At 33.4% G+C, this 19038-nt stretch overlaps 1 protein-coding gene and 1 pseudogene across 1 annotated transcript; both read right to left on the bottom strand.

Annotated features, from left to right (window-relative positions):
- Positions 1-5980: 5980 nt before the first annotated feature.
- Positions 5981-9300, bottom strand: LOC107458532 (lysophospholipid acyltransferase 1-like; annotated as a pseudogene).
- A 3543-nt stretch (positions 9301-12843) lies between these two features.
- LOC107458304 (chaperone protein dnaJ 8, chloroplastic-like) lies at positions 12844-18926 on the bottom strand. Its single transcript, XM_021132848.2, has 4 exons — positions 18851-18926; positions 17801-17931; positions 13479-13547; positions 12844-13254 (listed from the first exon to the last, which is right to left on the bottom strand). Exons 1-4 carry the CDS (start codon positions 18924-18926, stop codon positions 13060-13062), a joined length of 471 nt encoding a protein of 156 aa, XP_020988507.1. The 3' UTR covers positions 12844-13059.
- Positions 18927-19038: the final 112 nt, after the last annotated feature.

Below are 19038 nucleotides of genomic sequence, written 5' to 3'. Positions count from 1 at the left end.
AGAAATAAAATCTCTAAACTCAATCAATATAAAAATTAGCATGAGAGTCTTGATTTTTTCCTTTCAAATGTTGTATTAAATAGAGGACAGAATGAAATTATATTTTTCACGATTACAAAGGTGCATGTTACCGACGACGGCCGTTATGACAGTGTGTCACACGGTCGAGTTACCAACAACCTAACGTCAGCAATTAGGGTATTTCGTCGTTACAATTAAAATTTTAACGATATTTTTCGGACATTAATTTTATCAACGACTATATCATAGATAATTGTTGGTAAAGTTTCGCACCACTTTAACGCCAATTAGTGCTTATTATTAACGTTTTCGTCATCAATAAATTATCTAATTTATTTTATATAATTAATTTTTAATTTATTTTAAAAAAATTTAGTATAACATTAATGGTCGTTCGAAAATTTGTCAGTTGAAAATTTTTAATTTTGATGCTTGATCCTAGTCATTGATAATGACGTTTAATGAAATTAAACACACTAAACAATGTAAATAATAAATGGTAGAGTATAACCTGAAAAGGAATCACTTAAATTCAAGAAAAACATGTGACAAAATATAATAAATTTATACTAACGGTTTAATAGACACTACTGTAATTGTTCAGTCGTTTTCTATTGAGTTTAAAAAATTATTTTTATATTTTTATTTTTAAAAATTATAAATCTAATATCAATAATTAAAAAATAAATTATGAAAAAATAAAATGTCTTAAGTTATTTAATATGTAAATGTATAAAATAAATAAATTTAAATTTAAATTAAAAAAAGTAAGATTAAAAAAGAATTACATCGTGTAATAAAATTAAGATAAAAATTTTACTATAAAAAAACGCTGAATACCGTCGGATTTATCGTCATTCTTGGGTTTACGGTACAAACATTGTCGAAAACTGCTTACTGTCGGATTTATTTTGTCCGACACTAATTAGCTACGAATTTTTCATCGGTTTTTTCAATGGATTTGGCGAGATTATGTTAATGGTTACCATCAGATTTATCCAGAATAATGTTAATTTTATAAACCCTAAATTTTTTTGGCACAATTAAGCCATAATTAGGAGACTCTTGTTAACAAAATTGTTAGCAGAAATTTAACATCGCCAAAAATTAAGAAATTATTTTTATTAAAAAATAAATGCTCTGAATGAAATAAAATGTCACAAATGTATAATACAATGAAGTAGGCGCTGTTGTCGCCAGTTCCCCCGAAGGGGCGCCTTTCTTGTGATCATGAAGACGGCTCAGTTCGTCATGGAGGGGATTTCGTTCGCTCCCGGGAGGAAGCTACCGAGGCTTCCCCTCTCCACTCGGCCCCGTGGCCTGGTTCTGTGGAACCCAGTATGACGTCCATTTGGGCGAGTCCCCACAGACAGCGCCAATGTACGGTAGGTCGGGTACCAGACGGTTTGGGTTAGTATTTCGATTGACGAGAGGGGGCTCTCGCCTGGTTCCGGGTTACTGGGTTGGAGTAGACGACATCCCGAGCACTTCGTGTGGAGAAGGGGGGTGTCACCTGCAAAGACACTCCGACGCTCTAGTCAGCCAGGTGTGTAGGCGAAAGGCGTGAGAATGGTATGTGACGTACTTTGGGGGGAGGGGTAGGACCCTCCCCACATATACCGTGTTAGAAGTGGGTCCCACAAGGACAGAACACACCTTCCTCGAAACTTCCTTATACAGCTGTAGTAGAGAGCTGTCCAAAACGCGTGTCCGGGTCGGAATTTAGACGTCTCGCACCCGACCGTTCGGGTCGAGTGGTTCATGGGTCGGGTCGGCCCATATTCCATTTGGGCCAGGCCGTAACAAATTCTATCACTAATGTAATTATGCAGAATCATATTCATTCTATACGAATTCAATTCATCTTCACATCTTTGTTTACATATGCATCTTACTCATTCTCTCATACTCACTTTAAAAGTTCAAGTTAGTTGTTGTATTCCATCATTGAGCATCGTGATTCTTGGATACACGGCATCCACCTCTCAGCTGATACTTCACTAACAACAAAGTATATAAATAAATCCAAAAATACTATTCGTACACTAAAATCAGCTATTAAAATCAGCTACCAATGTATTTGTGTATAAATACATATGTAGCTTTAATTTATTTCAATGTGTATTATTCCAACATGTATTTTATATTAGTAATTGACTTTGATAACTAATTTTAGTATACACGTAACATAGTGGAAATAAATTATTAGAAATAGTACTGGTTACTATACTTATTTGGTTTTAGATTTATTAGTTACTTAACTAATTGTTTTTATATAATTTAACTCAAGGCTAATTCGGTACATTCTTTTCTTTAAAAAGACTATTTTTATTTTATTTGGTTTTTTACACACACATATATATATAATTAAATGAAGTGTTCAAGACTCACCATCTTAATCATTGCATCTTTATTATTATGGTTCTAAAAACCAAACCGGACCAGTCAGTTCAACCGGATTAATCGGAAACCGGTCACCTAGCCGATCTGGGTAAAGCCAGAAACTGTTTGACAAAAAACCGGTAAAAAACCGGTCGAACCGGCGGTTAACCGGTGAACCGGTAGAACCGTCCAATTTTTTAGCGGGTTTTGGTTAGAATACTCCATCAAAACGACGCCGTTTTATACTTTATTTAGAAAAAAAACCTAAATGGCTACCCGTCCCCCAAGACCCCCAACCCACTCCCACTCTCACCCCTCTCGGCGTCTCCTCTCTCAACAGTCAAACTGAAGAAAGCTTGAGATTGAAAGAAGCGGAAAAACCCTAGCCACCCACAGTCACCCAGCCCGTAGCCACCGCAATCCCCAGAGCCCCGCATCGTTTGTCATCGCTAAACCCTTCTCTCCCTTCTCTCTCGCGCTCTTTTGTCTCTCTGTCGCTGCTTCGCTGCTCCTCGCCGTGACTTGCAGCTAGCCACTTTACCAGTTGAGTTTACCCTAAATCCCTAATCTCCCTAATCTTCCAAAATCTTCGAAGAACACTCCACTGCCACTGCCACTCCCAACCATAAGCTCGAGGCTGGAGCTTCTGCATATGACGGATAACCGACGCCGTGAAGAACACTCCCACTCCCACTCCCATTGTCACTCACCGTCGCGGGTTTTGGGTATCTGGCTTCTGGGTTTTTGGCTTCTGAGTTTCTGGGTTTCTGGGTTTAGGTCGTGCTGTTTTCTGGCTTCTGGTAGTTCTTCTCTTCAGTTAACTTCTGGGTTTCTGACTTCTGTTCGCTGTTTTTAGTTTTTGTTATGGGCTTCTGTTCTTCTGTTTTTAATTTTTTAATTTTGTTTTTAATATGATTAATCAAATGTTGAATAAATTTGTTATATGTTGAATTTGAGAATAAATTTGATGTATGTTGAATTTGAAAATTCTGCTCTGCTCTGTTCTTCAATTTTTTTATCTTTTTAATTTTTTTATCTTTTCAATTTTTTTTATCTTTTGGTGGTACTTATTAATTTTGTTGATTGTTGATTTAATTGTTTAATTGTAGGGATTATGATTTCTTGAGTTTGTTTTTTGAACTTTTGATGCCTAATGTAATTCGAAACTTTTTGTTTTGAACTTTTTGATGCATGTACTGTTGACTTCTTGATGGGATTAGAAATTTTCTGTAAATCTGTTTAACAATCAATATTTAATTATTGGTTGTATTTAATTTGTGTAAATTTGTGTTTGTAAATTACTAAATTATAGTTGTTACTAACTAGAAATTTTTATTTTTGAAGATTGTAAGAGTAGTTAGTTGGATGGCTTCTAATTGGTACTCTTCTAACTGGTGGATAATAATTTCATTACCCGATGACACGAGGTTCTTCTCATAATTCAAAGTAAGGTTCTTCTCATAATTCAAAGTAAGAGTACCAAAAGAGTACCAATTAGAAGCCATCCAACTAACTACTCTTAACAAAGATAGAACAACTAGATAGTGATCAAGTATTACATATATTAATTTTTAATAATTTTATTTAATATTTAATTAAATCGGTTGAACCCCGGTTAAACTCCGATCAGACCATTAAACCAGTGAACCAATTGTCTTACCGGTTCATTAACCGGTCCAGTTCTTGCAACCTTGTTTATTATACACGATGTCGTTGGATATAATCACGTATATTTTTTATCCTACAAGTTTTAGAGAATGATAAATAAATTAGGCTGCGTTTGTTTTTAGAGACAGTACAGAACATGACACTGAAACGGAGACAATAGGACGAAGACACTAAAAATTATCTTTTGTGTATTGTGTTTTAATACGATGGACAAGACACTAATGTAATGTCTAGTATTATATTTGGATACACATGGACAAGACTAAAATATTATATGAAATGACTAAAATAGCCCTGTGATTTCAAATTTTCTACATCAATACAAATTAATTTAATAAAAAATGAGAGTATGTAGGAGTACAGACGAAACTTGAAAAAAATACTTTAAAAGTTTTAAGATTAATTATTTTTGTTATTATTTTTATTACAAATCAAATAATATAATATAAGGTTAAAATGGTATTGAAGTAAAACGATAAAAAGAAAAGAATTATCTACCCCCAATAAAAAATTCTACAGAAAGGAGAGAGTACCTGGAAAAGAAAGAGATAGAGAAAGAACAGGAAGAAAAAAGTATCTCTGAACAACGCAATATGAAAAATAAGAAGGGGTAATAGTGGAAAAAAAGGAAAACAAAATTTATAAAATTGTCCGTGTCCACTCTTTCAAATCCCGTGTCCATCATTGTCCTTCGTAAAAGAGTGGACACAAAAGTATAAAAAACTGTCTCGAAGACAATATGTCCACTGTCTATTTCTCTGCTTTCAAACACTTTTTAAACAAGTGTTGTCCATGTCTCCGTGTCCTGCCCCAAAAAACAAATGCTACCTTAAGGATTTAACTATATTAAGGATATATTTTAATTGTATAATAATAAAATTTATTTAAGTTTTTTATGTATTTAATGCATTGAAAATTCATAAAAACAATTATATTTTAATAACTTTTAGTAAAAATCTTTTATAATATTTTTAAAATATATTCTTAGGACACATTAAAAAATTTATAAGTTAATAGTGATTTTTATATTTATTTATAACTAATTAAAGTTTCAATCTCTTTACACTTTTTGTGTAATTTTATTTTTTTACGTGATTTACAACATTAAATACTATAGACTAATTTTTTAATTTTTAACATGTCAAATATTATTTTAATTAATAACGTCACATAATTTTTAATGGATTAAGTTTGTCATATAAACTCTAAAGTCTAAACTCTTCTATCAAGTAACTCACTGTTTTCTATTAGAAACATAATCCGTTGATGTTTGATGGTTTTTGTCAAATTAAACTTAATTAATCTTTTATTTTTAGAGATTCTTTTGTCTTTGGCATCTTTCAGCGTTGTTTTTGTTCGCCTCAGTGGTGTACTCAATTGGAAAATTAACGGAATAGAAATTAAGTATATAATTATGATTTTTTAATGAACAACAATGAGAATAGGTATACTCTTATTACTTGTGTAATGATGCATTACATTTTACATTAAATACAATTTTCAAGTGAGGTTTACATATGCATATAGATGTAGACATAATTATGGTATGTTACAATGGATCGGAGTTCCTCGCACTACAAAAAGTTATACAAGAGTTCAAGTTTTTATCTGCAACTGAGATTTGAAAAATAGAACACCTTGAAGTAATTCTAACTTCTAAGGAGTCAGGAGTTAACAAAGCATAGAGATTACAGAAATTCAAGATGTTTGAATCATTATTTTCTTCAATAACAGCTTTTAAAAATACAATTAAATACCAAATTGTGAAGAATAAAAAGCAGATGTTACAAAACATTGAATGCCAACCAGGGTAGGAACCCATGGAAGATTAAAATGCATTCTCTAAGACTCTCACACTATTCTAATCCCATATCAAAAACTTCATGAAGATTGAATTGCAATGTCTACCCTATTGCTCTTTTTGAGCTTTGGATCTTACAGGCCTCCTGGGTTTGATTACTTTACCAAGAAGAATCATTAAAATGGGAAGAATAGTTCCAATATAATACACACGTCCGAATGCGGCAAGAGTTTCGTGCAGGTTTAGCACCTATTCAAAATTCAGAGAAACAATAGAACACTATTAGAACACCAAATTTGAATGAGTTAAAACTGTGAAGTATAAGCGACTAAACTGAAGGGTTGGAGAGGGAGGGAGAAACTAACCAAGAAACCGACGCTAGAGTAATTTATAACGACAAGTGTATAAGCAAAATTCAAAAACACGAATGCGTTTGCCATTGATGGGGTCGTCGCTTGCTGCCATCTGTAAATGGCTGTTTCAAAAGAAACACAGCATGACATGTTAAAAAACAAGAGAAAAGCATACTAGCTTATTCTAATGTATTACCTCTTGAACCAGCAATCATTAACGCCGACTGAACAAAGAAGATGATGTATTCAGGATACACCCCCTGCAATAATAAAGCCAGAATGTTATAAAGCGCAGATTCAACAATACAACTTACCAGCACAACAAAGCAGTTCTGTCAAGAAATTAAAAAAATTCCTTCAAATTTTAAGGGTAACACTTTTTTGTAATACAAGGACTTAACTTGCAATGCAAGTAACTGGGAAAAAAATCAATCAAGATGCAGTGTAAGTTTTACTCACATGCCAAATAGCACTGATGGTCTGTGTAGCAAGTAACTGAAAGAATATGGATTTCATACCACTCTGAACAAGCCGCTCATAAACATCTAGCGCGAAATACAAACGATAGCATAATAAGATTTTCACAATTTCATATTCTGAATCTAGCTTGACTTACAGGCTAAGAGAAGAAAAAAAATTAATGATGTTCAGAATTTGCAAGTTGTAAATATGCGATCTAAGCCTAAGACCTACCTAAATCAAGTTTCATGCCAAACTTTTGAAAGATTGGCTTTGTTCTACTTCAAGAAAAAGAATGCAAAACTCAATAATAAGAAACTCACAACGACGAAGCCATGTGCTGACTTGAATATTCCACACAGTTGGAATCACAACAGAACTCTTTGTAAACTCAACACCTAAAATATCCACATTCTTCACTCGATCCCATCTTGGCTTTGGTGGAGATGAATTCACCAACCAAGACCAGAGATGATAATAAAAGCTTCTAAAATTGACCAAATGAAATAATACTTCCAACATGCCGTGAAGCCGGACATATATTGGTAACCAAACTTTTTCCAGAATGCCTATTCTTGGTATATAGGCTCTGTAAACCTGGACAGAGGAAAATAAGGGACTAGGTACAAATACAAGGCCATGCAGAAATCAGCTTGGATAAGGGCCCGAATGGTTGCTCCATATGGTGATGGTGATGGCCTTTTCGCTTCTTTGCTCCAAATCTGCACAATAATGGAAAAAAGATTAGGACTAAAATCATCACTATCTGTTACTAATTTCTATTACTAGTAATCAAGGCCATCGGTTTTGTTTCTTGTACTATTCTTCCTTCCACTACTATCCTCATAAGTAATTTGTTTAATTAACTCTATAGAGTTCAAATTCAAATTTTAACTTAAGAAAGTTAACTAATTTCCACAATTTCATTTCTTTTCCCCAAGTTTAGGTAGTTAATTGATACTTATGTATATGTAAGTGTAAATAATTTAAAGATAATGTCCTAAATTGTAACTAAATTTGTTAGTTCTGGTTAATCAATAACTTGAATTCAAACATAATTACCCCCTTTCCTTCAGTCCAATCAAGATTGTCCTTCATTTCAAAGACAGAACCAGCAAAGTGACTCCTACAGCAGAGGCAGTAACCAATGTACTCAACCAGAGAAGGTAACTTCGTCAACCTGTATTTCCGTTGGGCTTCGCGTAAACCTTCTTCCTCTTTCAACAATCTATCATTGTAATTAAACTAACAAGAGATGATCTTCAGGGTCAACACCATTAAGGCCCCTACTTAGTAGTAACACACAATAGTCAATAAACTAATCAACCAACCAACATAAATACCATAACCATATGTATATATAGGTAAGCAAAACAACGGAGTTACCACCTTCAATATCAGAAACATGGTACACCTGCAAAGCTACCATATAGTACATCAGCTACTGTATTGGTCATTGTTGAGAACTAATTGGTAGTTGTTACTTAAGTAGTATAATATAAATTAATCCTAAGAAAATTAATTTTATTTAATTAAATTATTTGATTTCCTTGTAAATGAAACAAGCAAATAAGTTCGCAGTAAGCATTATAAAAAAAATAGAAAGTTGGTTATGATTACTCAAATGCAAGGCAAATACAAGAAAAAAATGTTAATCATCTAACATTTTTCTATTTGTAATAATGTAGTCTATCATACTTTACTGGATATATTTGTAAAATATTTTTACTGCACAAACAAATTAAATACATTCAGTTATACATGGCCTTCAATTACAGTAAGAAAATCGTAAACTAACAAAATTAAAAAAAGAAAAGAAAAGAAGAAATGAACGATGAACGAGTCCTCACCAGTGTCATCGATGACACCATCCTTCCATACATCTCCACTCATGTAATACACATGGCTACACAAACAAACAAACAAACAAACAGTCAAATATTTTTTTTTCCTTTTTGCCTCTCACTTTAAAAGCCAAAAATTGGAATGAAATGCATGAACGCAACCTTTGTCGTACACTCCTTCTGTTCTGAAATATATGTCACGTGAAAATTTTGGTACGTTAATAACTATGGAAGTACGTATAATAATAGAATGGATGCAGAAACATTTTTGGATACATATGTAGCGTACCAGCCAATGAGATAACCGAATCCGAGGAAGAAGGTGAGGATGCCACATCAGGGGCGAAGGAGGAGCATGGAGGAGTAACCAACCATGATCAGGACCAAGAAGTGCATGTTGGAAGATAAACCGAAGGAAATGTAAGAGAGGGAGACGCCGATGCCGGCGGAGTATAGATGCTTAGGGAGGCGGCCGGGGACGATGCGCCACAGGAAGCTGAGAGGAACGGTGGCCGCGAAGTAGAGGAGAAAACGGAGCACGGGGACTGTGACACCGATGGAAGCGGCCATGGGTTCAAGCTCCACTTCCATGGCCATGGCTTCTGATCTCTAGCAATAATTACAATAGGTTGGGTTGGATTGGTGATGTGCGATGAAATGAGAAGATGATGACGATAACGATAATGAAGAAGGAGGAGGTCGACCTTAGATTTTGAAACACGATTTTTGAATGTGTGGGTTGGTTCTGTGAAAGAGTTTTGCTAACAAGTAGTGAATACATGTGGAAGTGTTTTATGGAAAAAAAATAATCTTTTACTCTTATGAAAGTTTAATTTTGGGTGTTTGCTTTGCTACCATTAATACTAATTTATACGTCCAGAAATTTTATAAGAGGGGGCAAATTAAATATAAAATAAATTAAAATATAACATAATAAAAAATCAACAAAATATAAATTATAGTATATAGGTCAAAATTAATAATTATATTATATAAGAATTAACATTCAACTATACATATTTTAAGATTTTGGTATTTTTAAATTTGGTCTGTGATATTTTATATAACTAAAATTATCAATTTATCATCTGAAAGTAAATTTTGAAACATTCTCTTTTTTAACCTATACAATCATGTAATATGTTAAAAATTCATCTTTCATCTTGTTTTAAAATATTATTTTAATAATTTTTATTGTTTAAAAAATTTATTCAATTATTCCTGTTGTCATAGAAAAAGTCAAAATAATTTTTTTATAATTATTACTTTTTACATTAATCCAAAATTATTTTTTCAATAACTTTTTAATTATTTATATATTTATACGCTTTTATTATTTTTTAAACCTATTTATTAATTACTACAAATATATTATACGAGAAACTCTCCTTTCTTCTTGTTTCTTATGGATACCAGCAGACGGTTTATGATTATAGTTTATTCTTCAAAATTACGGGCATTGACATTTGTATAATACTGGTACTGCGTTTCGGTACATGATATAAAAAGTGAATAAATAAAAATGTCATGTAGATTATATTTATCCATATTAGTATTTATTTCTTGTTTATTTTTTAAAAATATTATATTACTATATATAAAAAAATATCTTCATTAATAGTTATAAAAAGATAAATATATCTTTTTAATTATTTTTGTTAAATGGCTAAATAATCCTTTTATTATCCTTCATTGATATTGATTATTGATAAAAATCTTTGAAAATAAGTGATTGATTGGAAAGTGGTATAATTAAGTGTTGAATGATTAGGATATGGTGAATGAGTATTAAGCCTGAGCAGTAATGGTTTAAGATGGTTTGAAATTTGAATTTAAAAGAGGAATTGGTAAAAATGCATAATTATGAAATTTTGGTAAAAATCAATTCTTAACTAATTTTGATGGGCCATAACTTGGTCTTTAGATCTTTAAATTTTGTGAAACTTATCTTAAATGAAAATTGGATTTGTGTAGTTTATGACATTCGAAAAACAGACGGAAAATTATTTTTAACGAAAAAGTTATGCACGTTTGAAGTTTATGGTTAAAAAATAAATTCTGCAGAAGTTGCAGAAAATTGAGGTCCTGCATACGCACGACCCATGCGTACGCATGAGAGGTGTTACAGAATTGAAAGAGTTTCGTGTGCATACCATGCGTACGCACAAAAGCCAAGTTATACGTAGCATGACCCATGTGTACACATAACTTGCATTACAGAATTGAATATTTTTCGTGTGCGTTCTACGCGTACGCGCAAAAGGGGAACTCGTGCGTACGCACGACTGTCATGTTTCTTAAGAAAATGATATTTTAGCTGTTTTTGCCTATCCAGTTCACTTTTTCACCTTTTTAACTCCTGTTTAAGGTTCGCTAACTAGTATTTAGGCTTGCAAATGAGTTTGAGCACAATTAAGGGATGGAATTGATAAGTTTGAATAAGATTGTGGGTTGGAATGTCAAGGATACTGATAAGATTGGTGGTGGTCTGATCATATTTGTGCTAGTAAAGGCCAAGGTTATTCATGCTTGCATACTTGTGCTGGCAAGGGCCCGGGTTATTCTCGCTTGCGTACTACACTGATGATTACTCTTGGCAAAGACGTGGCAAGAAGGACGGTGGTGAATCCCGCTTGCACATTGAGTTGAATTATGCCAAAACAAGTATGGTGATTAATCCTACTTATTTTGTGGTTCGCTGTGGTTGTAAAGGTGGGGGAACATGTATCCTGGATAGCGCTACCTCCAGCAAGAGGTGTAAGGGCACTACCCTCTTAGACCGGCTTTTGATAAATTCGAGATTATTATATTCCTCACAGAGATGCACGACAGAGAGACAATATCCGGGTTAGCTACTGGATGTGTCAGGTTCTGACACTTTAACCGACATGTGAGATTATTATATCTAACCTAATTTGATTTGAAAATAAAATAAAATAATAAATTATAAACCTAATTGATTTTGTTTGTAAATAAAATTAACTAAAACAAAATAAAATTCAACAAATTAAAAGCCAAATCCAACTAAAGATGCATCCTTTAAGTGAAGTTGATCTGTGTTACTGGCATTAAATGCCAGATTCGGTGTTTAGCGCCCCAGATGGCAGTAACTTCCATTTCAATTCTGTCTTTCTGGCACTAAATACCGGGTTTAGCATTTAGCGCCCCTGGTGGCAGTGAGTTCCTCTTCGCATATAACTTTCTGGCGCTAAACATTAGGCTTGGCGTTTAGCGTCCCACAAGACATATGCTTGGCACGAATCTCGAGGCACATGGCGCTAAACGCCTAGGTCCGCGTTTAGTGCCAGCTTGGCAGAATGGTTGCACATGTCCCAAAATCCTTGGGCGCTAAACGCCAGATACAGCGTTTAGCGCTAGCTTAGCAGATTCTAAATTCTTCTCTTTTCTTGTAAACGAATTCTGCTAAACCGATTTAACTTCACCTGAAATAATCAAAACAATAGAACGACTCAAAATAGTACCTAAACAGGTTTCAAACACTTGAATCTCAATAAAACTCACTAATTTCATATCTAAAATAACAAGAAAATAAGGAAAAGATGCTCACCCATCATCCCCTGCTTAGGCCAAGAAGCTTTCAATTCGAAACAAAACATATGCATCATTTTAGTAATTAAAATAGAAAACTAATGAAAACTAAGAATCAACTAAAAATCAAAGGAAACAATGGTTGGGTTGCTTCCCAATAAGTGCTCTTTTAATGTTGATGGTAATCAGTGGCTAAGAGAAAGGAGGGTTGAATCTTAGCCCCTTTTTGCTGTGTGTAACTTTCTGCCTTTTAAACTAGCTTTAGGAGATATTTTTGCTTTTTATCTCATAACAAGTCAAGATATGTATCATTTTGTGGCCTTGGAAAGCATTCTATCATTCTTTGTTCTTGATATTCCCAGCCACAATCAAGATAGTAACATGAATCATTTTGTGGTGATGAAAAATATCTCATGCAATTTGATAGACCAAAGGGTGATGTAAACTCCATTCTTTCTTCAAAATGCTCTGTATCAAACATAATCACCAAGATTAAAAAAATTAGAATCCTCCTTTGTCACAATTGAGGGAACTCCTTAGCGAGGAAATATAGAAAGCACCTACGACAAGCTATCCAATGAAGAGAAAAAAATATGACGTCTGCTTCTTGTTTGCTCTACAAATGAATGAGGAAGATCATAATATTATGAGTCCTTTATAGGTTAATTTTTTATTATTTTTTGATGTTTTTGAATTTATTTACAAAAAGATAATAATATAGATCACACGCAGTATGATCAAACTGCAATTGGATGTTGAAGCTTTTTAAGATTTTATTCTTTTTCAAGTTTGATTGGTTTTGTTAACATAGGCTTAAATTATGCAGAGGTCAAGACTACCTTTAACCTACTTGAGCTCTACACTCTCTATCTACACAAACCCCAACCACTTTTGAAGGCAGAAGAAGGGCCTTAGCATTTAACTAAATACATAATTGAAATTAAACTTTCAAAAAAAAAAAGAGAGAAATTACAAAGCGATTTCAAATATAAGGATTAATGTGAGATGAATAATCACGAATTCCTGCTCCTTCCCATCCCATCCACTCTTCCCACAGGTCCCAATCTGGATCATTCATTCCCCTCATTGCTTCGTCGATGCCTGCATCATCATCGCATGCTTCGTACATTTCCATTTCCATTTCATTGGATTCTCCTCTCAAATTGGACATTACAACCTGCATTCCACATAAGTCACATGAAAACCCCAATTAGATCCGAAATTCTGCTACAACCTATGTGGCCCACGAAAGTTATGGCAATTAGCAATTCCAATCTCAGCATTTTTATTCAAATCAATCATACTAAAGAGGTCATATTTTGACTTAGCATCACCGTCATAAGCATTATCAATATTAAATTCATGCATTACAAAAGCAATAAGCTCAACAAGAAAACTCACATCATAAGCCTGGTTGATTTGGTGAAACTGCACCCCGCATTTGCTCCCTATGCATACATCTGGATGATACTGAAACACAACAAAAGACCAAATATATTAATTAATTAAGAATTATCAAATATTTCAATCCATTGTGTTACATTTATAATTGTCAAAATCGAACCGATAATTGAACTGGTCATGTTACTGGTTCATTGGTTCATTAGTTCAACCGATGAGTTACTGGTTGAACCGATCTTACGTAAATAAAAAATATAAAATAGTTAAAAATCTAAAATTAAAATTTAAAATAAATATATCTTCACTAATATCAGGTTATATTAAATAAGTATATAAAATTCTAGTATTTTCTATAATAAAATTTTTTTAGTTTTATTTTTATATTAAAGTAAATGTTTTTTATTTTAATAATTAACTAATTAGTTTATATTTATTATATTGTTATATACTATATGTATTTATTGAGAAATAATATTAACAAATATCATATAATCATAAAAAAATAATTATATTTTAATTAATAAAAATATTTGATATTTTTTATTTATACATATTTAATTACATCTATATTAATAATTATGAATAATAAAAAATATAATTAATTTAAATATAAGTGATAAAATTGATATAATGTCTAAAAAAATTATTGTACATTTTTATTTTTTACTATATAATTAATAATTAGCATTTGAAATAATAAGGAACAATATAATTTAGTGGCAAGGAGAGCATATAGGCATAAAGAAGACCCAGATTCAAATCACAACTTCATCAATTTTAGAATTTTCTCTCGAACGGTTGTACCGGTTTTTACCAATTTTGGGTGGATTTCACCGGTTTTGACCGGTTTTATCGGCTTTGACCGATTCTTATCCTTAAGTGGTTCGAAGATTGGACCGGACTGGTTGAAAGTTTAATTCGCTAATTTTTCAGTCGAGCCGGCCGGTTCGGTCCGGTTCTATGGTTACACTTCCAATCGATTGAATTTTGAAAAAATACATATTGTCATATAACGGATCAAAGGATAAAAAACTCATTGATTCGCATTGTCAAAATATTTTTGGAGGTCACAATTAATGGAATATATATTTTGTTGTTATTTTTATTTCTAAGTGTTAATAAACATGATAGATGAATAATAAAATAATAATTGATAAAATAGAGGATAGATTTTATAATTAAATAATATATATAAAGGATTAATTTGTAATTAAAATTAAATAAGGACTATTTAGTAATTATTAAAAAACTTAAAAAATATATTTTATTACTAAGACCATTTAATAGTCCAAAAGTTATGGGATCGTCGAATTCTTTACTAACCTTCATAACTAGTTTTTTTGGGTTAGTTTATTAGTTAGTCACTTGATAAATAATTTTGGTTGCTTGTTATGTGGCATTATCACATTAGAACCTTTTTTCAATGTTCATTTGGGCACAAATTACCAAAAAAAAAAAACAAAATCTTGTCCCACTAGATGGGGTCAGAGAGACAGTTTATATGTAGATCTCGTTTGACCACCTCATAAATAGTTTTTCTAGGTCTTCCTCTGTCTTTCACCCCTTGTCTATCTTCCATTTTATCCACCCTCCTGACTGGGTGCTTTGTCGGTCTTCTTCTCACATGTCTAAACCACCTGAGACGCGATTCTACCATCTTTTCTATAATAGGTCTACTCCAACTCTCTCTCTCTCTTATATCTGCATTCCTTATTCTATCCAATCGCGTATGATCACTCATCCATCTCAACATCTTCATCTCTGCCACACTTAACTTATGTTCGTGCTCTCTTTTGGCCGCCCAACACTCTGTACCATAAAGTATAGCCGGTCTGATAGCAGTGCGATAGAATTTATCTTTAAGTTTTAAATGCACTGTTTTGTCACATATAAAACCAGACGCACTCTATCATTTTGACCAACCCGCTTAGATCCTATAATTTACATCTTATTCAATCTCTCCATTATCCTGTATGATGCACCCAAGATACTTAAAACTTTTAACTTTTCGTAGGATGTTTTCTCCAATCTTCAGCTTTACATTAGGGTATTTCCTTTGCCAGCCGAACTTACATTCCATATATTCCGTTTTCTATGGCTTATGCACAGGCTATACACTTCTAGAGCTTTTCTCTATAAATAGAACTTCTTATTTAGGTCTTCTCTTGACTCTTCCATAAGGATGATATCATCGGCAAAAAGCATGCACCATATCACAGACTCTTGGATATGTTCTGTGAGTACTTCCAAAACTAATATAAAAAGGTATAAACTTAAGGATGATCCCTGGTGTAATCTTATACCAATAGGAAATTTCTCCATCATACCACCTTGAGTCTTCACACTAGTTGTAACTCCACCATACATGTCTTCAATTGCACAAATATATGCAATCTTTACTCTCTTCCTTTCCAAAACCTTCCATAAGACCTCCCTTGGCACCCTATCATACGCTTTTTTCTAAATCAATAAACACCATACGTAGATCTCTTTTATTACTACGATACCTCTCCATCATCCTTCCTAATAGGTATATAGCTTCAATAGTAGATCCGTCTAGCATAAAATCAAATTAGTTCTCTGTTACTTGTGTCTCTTGCTCAGCATCCATTCTATCACCATTTTCCAAACTTCATGGTATGGTTCATGAGCTTGATCCTTCTATAGTTTTCGAAATTCTGTATATTTTTCTTATTCTTGTAGATAGGTACAAAGGTGCTCTTTTTCCACTCATCTGACATTTTCTTTGACCTTAAAATCTCATTAAAAAACTTGATTGACCAACTGATGCCTTTCTCTCCAAGGCCCTTCCAAACTTTGATTGAAATATTATCGGGTCCTACTGCCCTGCCATTTTTCATCTGCTTTAGAGCCTTTTTTTACTTCGAAGTCTCGAATCCTTGGATAGTAGTCGAAGTTTTGATCTTCTTTCCTCATGCATAACCGACCAAGACTCGAAAGAGTCTTCTGTCCTTCATTAAATAATTCGTAGAAGTAGGTCTTCCACCTTTCATTGATCTTCTCATCTTGAGCCAAAACCTCTCCATCTTTATCCTTTATGCAGTTAACCTGATCCAAGTATCTTGTTCTTCTTTCACGGCTTTTTGCAATTCTATATATATATTTTTTTCCTTCCTTCGTGTCTAAAGACTAGTAGAGACCATCATATGCTCTTATTCTTGCTTCGCTTACAACCACTTTTGTCTCCTTCTTAGCCGCCTTATATTTTTTCTAATTAACTGCATTGTGGCACAAAAATCACTCTTTAAAGCACTTTCTTTTAGCCTTTATCTTTTTTTGTACACTCGTATTCCACCACCAGGACTTCTTCTCTCTTAGTCCTATCCCTCTAGATTCACCAAAACTTTTTTTGCTGTTCTTCTAATAACTTCTGCCATCTTCCTTTGCATCTCCTCCGTGCTTTCATTCCCTTTCCACTTTGCCTCTTCTCCTACCCGTCTTAGGAAGCTTCTTTGTTCCTCACCTTTTATTCGCCACCACCCCATCATTGGATTTTTTGTATGATGTATTTTCCTCAACTTTTTCTGAACACAAAAATCCATGACGAGCATCCTATGTTGTGTTGTTAAACTCTCTCCAAGAATAATTTTACAATTAATGCAAAATTTTCGGTCGACTCTCCTCAACAAGAAGAAGTCCATTTGAGAGCTTGTCATGCCACTCCTATAGGTTATAAGATGTCCGTCTCTCTTTTTAAAACATATATTTGCGATGAGAAGGTCAAAGGTTGAGGAAAAGTCTTAAATAATTTTACCCTCAATATTGACTATTACGAAACCATGGATTCCGTGAATACTTCCATTTCTAGTCACTTCTCTTCCAACATGGCCATTTAAATCTCCTCCTAAGAAAATCTTATTTTCCGAAGGTATGTCTTGGACTAAACTCTCTAGATCCTCCCAAAACCTTATCTTGTGTTGCTCGTCCAAACCACTTGCGCTGCATAGGTGCTAATCACATGAAAAGTATCTCTTTCCACCATAAGTTTGATAGAGATGATTCGATCACCCACCCTCTTGACATCCACTACGTTCTTTTTCCACTGCTTATCCATGAAAATACCTACCCCATTCCTATTATTCACCTTTCCTGTATACCAAAATTTGAATCCGAAGGTATCCAACTGCTAGCCTTCGTGCCGACCCATTTTGTTTTTTTGTAGGCACATGATGTTAATTTTTCTCCTTCTCATGGTATCTACCACCCCCACGAATTTTTCCGTTAGGGCATATCCCAAATCTCAACATTCTGTCGTTCTGACCTTTACCTTTATCTTTTTCTTTTTAAACTAGCTTATTTACCCTCGTCCGTTCATGAAAACGCGGGAATCCGTACTCATTTAAAACTACACCCGGGCACTGATACAACAGCTCTTGCTCATTTGACACTGTACGCGAGCCATACAGCGCGTTGCTTCCAGGCAACAACCTAGCTTTAGTGCAATAACATCTTTAATCCATGTCATAAAGATTTGACTAATAAGTTTTTATGTTGACCGTCAAAAGTCTGACAACCCTCCTCTTTTATTCGGGTTTGGAACTAATTATGTACTGTAGATGTAGCATAAATAGAGTTTCATTTGGGCACAAATTAATTTGTTAAAATAGATTTATCTTATAATTTTTTTAGCATATTTGAGGAAAAAGATTAATAATCAAAGTAAAATCACCATTTTTATTGTTTGAAAAGTTGCAATTTTCATTTAACACATTCTTTTTATAATTCCAAAAAAGAAAAAAAAGTCTTTAGAGCACAATAATTTTTCATTTACACATCTCAACATAATTTTCTTTACTTCTTAAAATAAATAATATTGGAAAAAACTATAATCTTGTTTAAGGAAACTCATGCAACGAATTCAAACACATGTTGAGTTTTTCCATTCAATAAATAAATGTCACATGTCGTAACACGTTTATACATTTTTGTAGAGTTAATACTTAAAGTGGTTCATGAACTTATATTGGCCCCAATGTTGTCTCTGAATTTAACAAAAGTGACTCACAGTCGTCTCTTAAATATTTTTCGAAAAATATTCTTTAACGGCATGATGACGGGCGGAGAGATGCCACGGTGGATAGGTAACAACTATATGACGTGACTGTTATTGCTATTTAACTCAATTTAGTCCCTAAAGTGGTTTATAACCCTAATGCCCAATTTGAGTTCTAATTTGAGTTCCAGATAGTTGTGTTCCACCATTAGAAGTTACCTTCTTTCTTCTTCTCTGCTCTCCGTCTTCCATCTCCTCCAACCAAAGCAGCATAATCAAATAGGATGAACTCAAATGATATCCATGCAAATCCAATTTAGCCTCCGATGAATCACACAAGAATCCAGTAATTCCTTACCTATCATAGGCTCCCCTCCTTCCAATCTAACATTGAACTTCTCAATCGACAGTGGCAACTCATTTAGTTGCGCCATCATTCATTTAGTTTCGCCATCATTTTCGTGATTTTCGGGCAAGAGTTTGATACAGAATTGTAGGTTCTGATTGAGAATGAGATGCTTGAGCTTCTCGTCTTCTTAAGCCAGA

Source organism: Arachis duranensis, chromosome 1 (assembly GCF_000817695.3).
Source record: "Arachis duranensis cultivar V14167 chromosome 1, aradu.V14167.gnm2.J7QH, whole genome shotgun sequence".
NCBI lineage: Eukaryota > Viridiplantae > Streptophyta > Magnoliopsida > Fabales > Fabaceae > Arachis > Arachis duranensis.
This window is presented reverse-complemented; position numbering and strand designations above follow the sequence as displayed.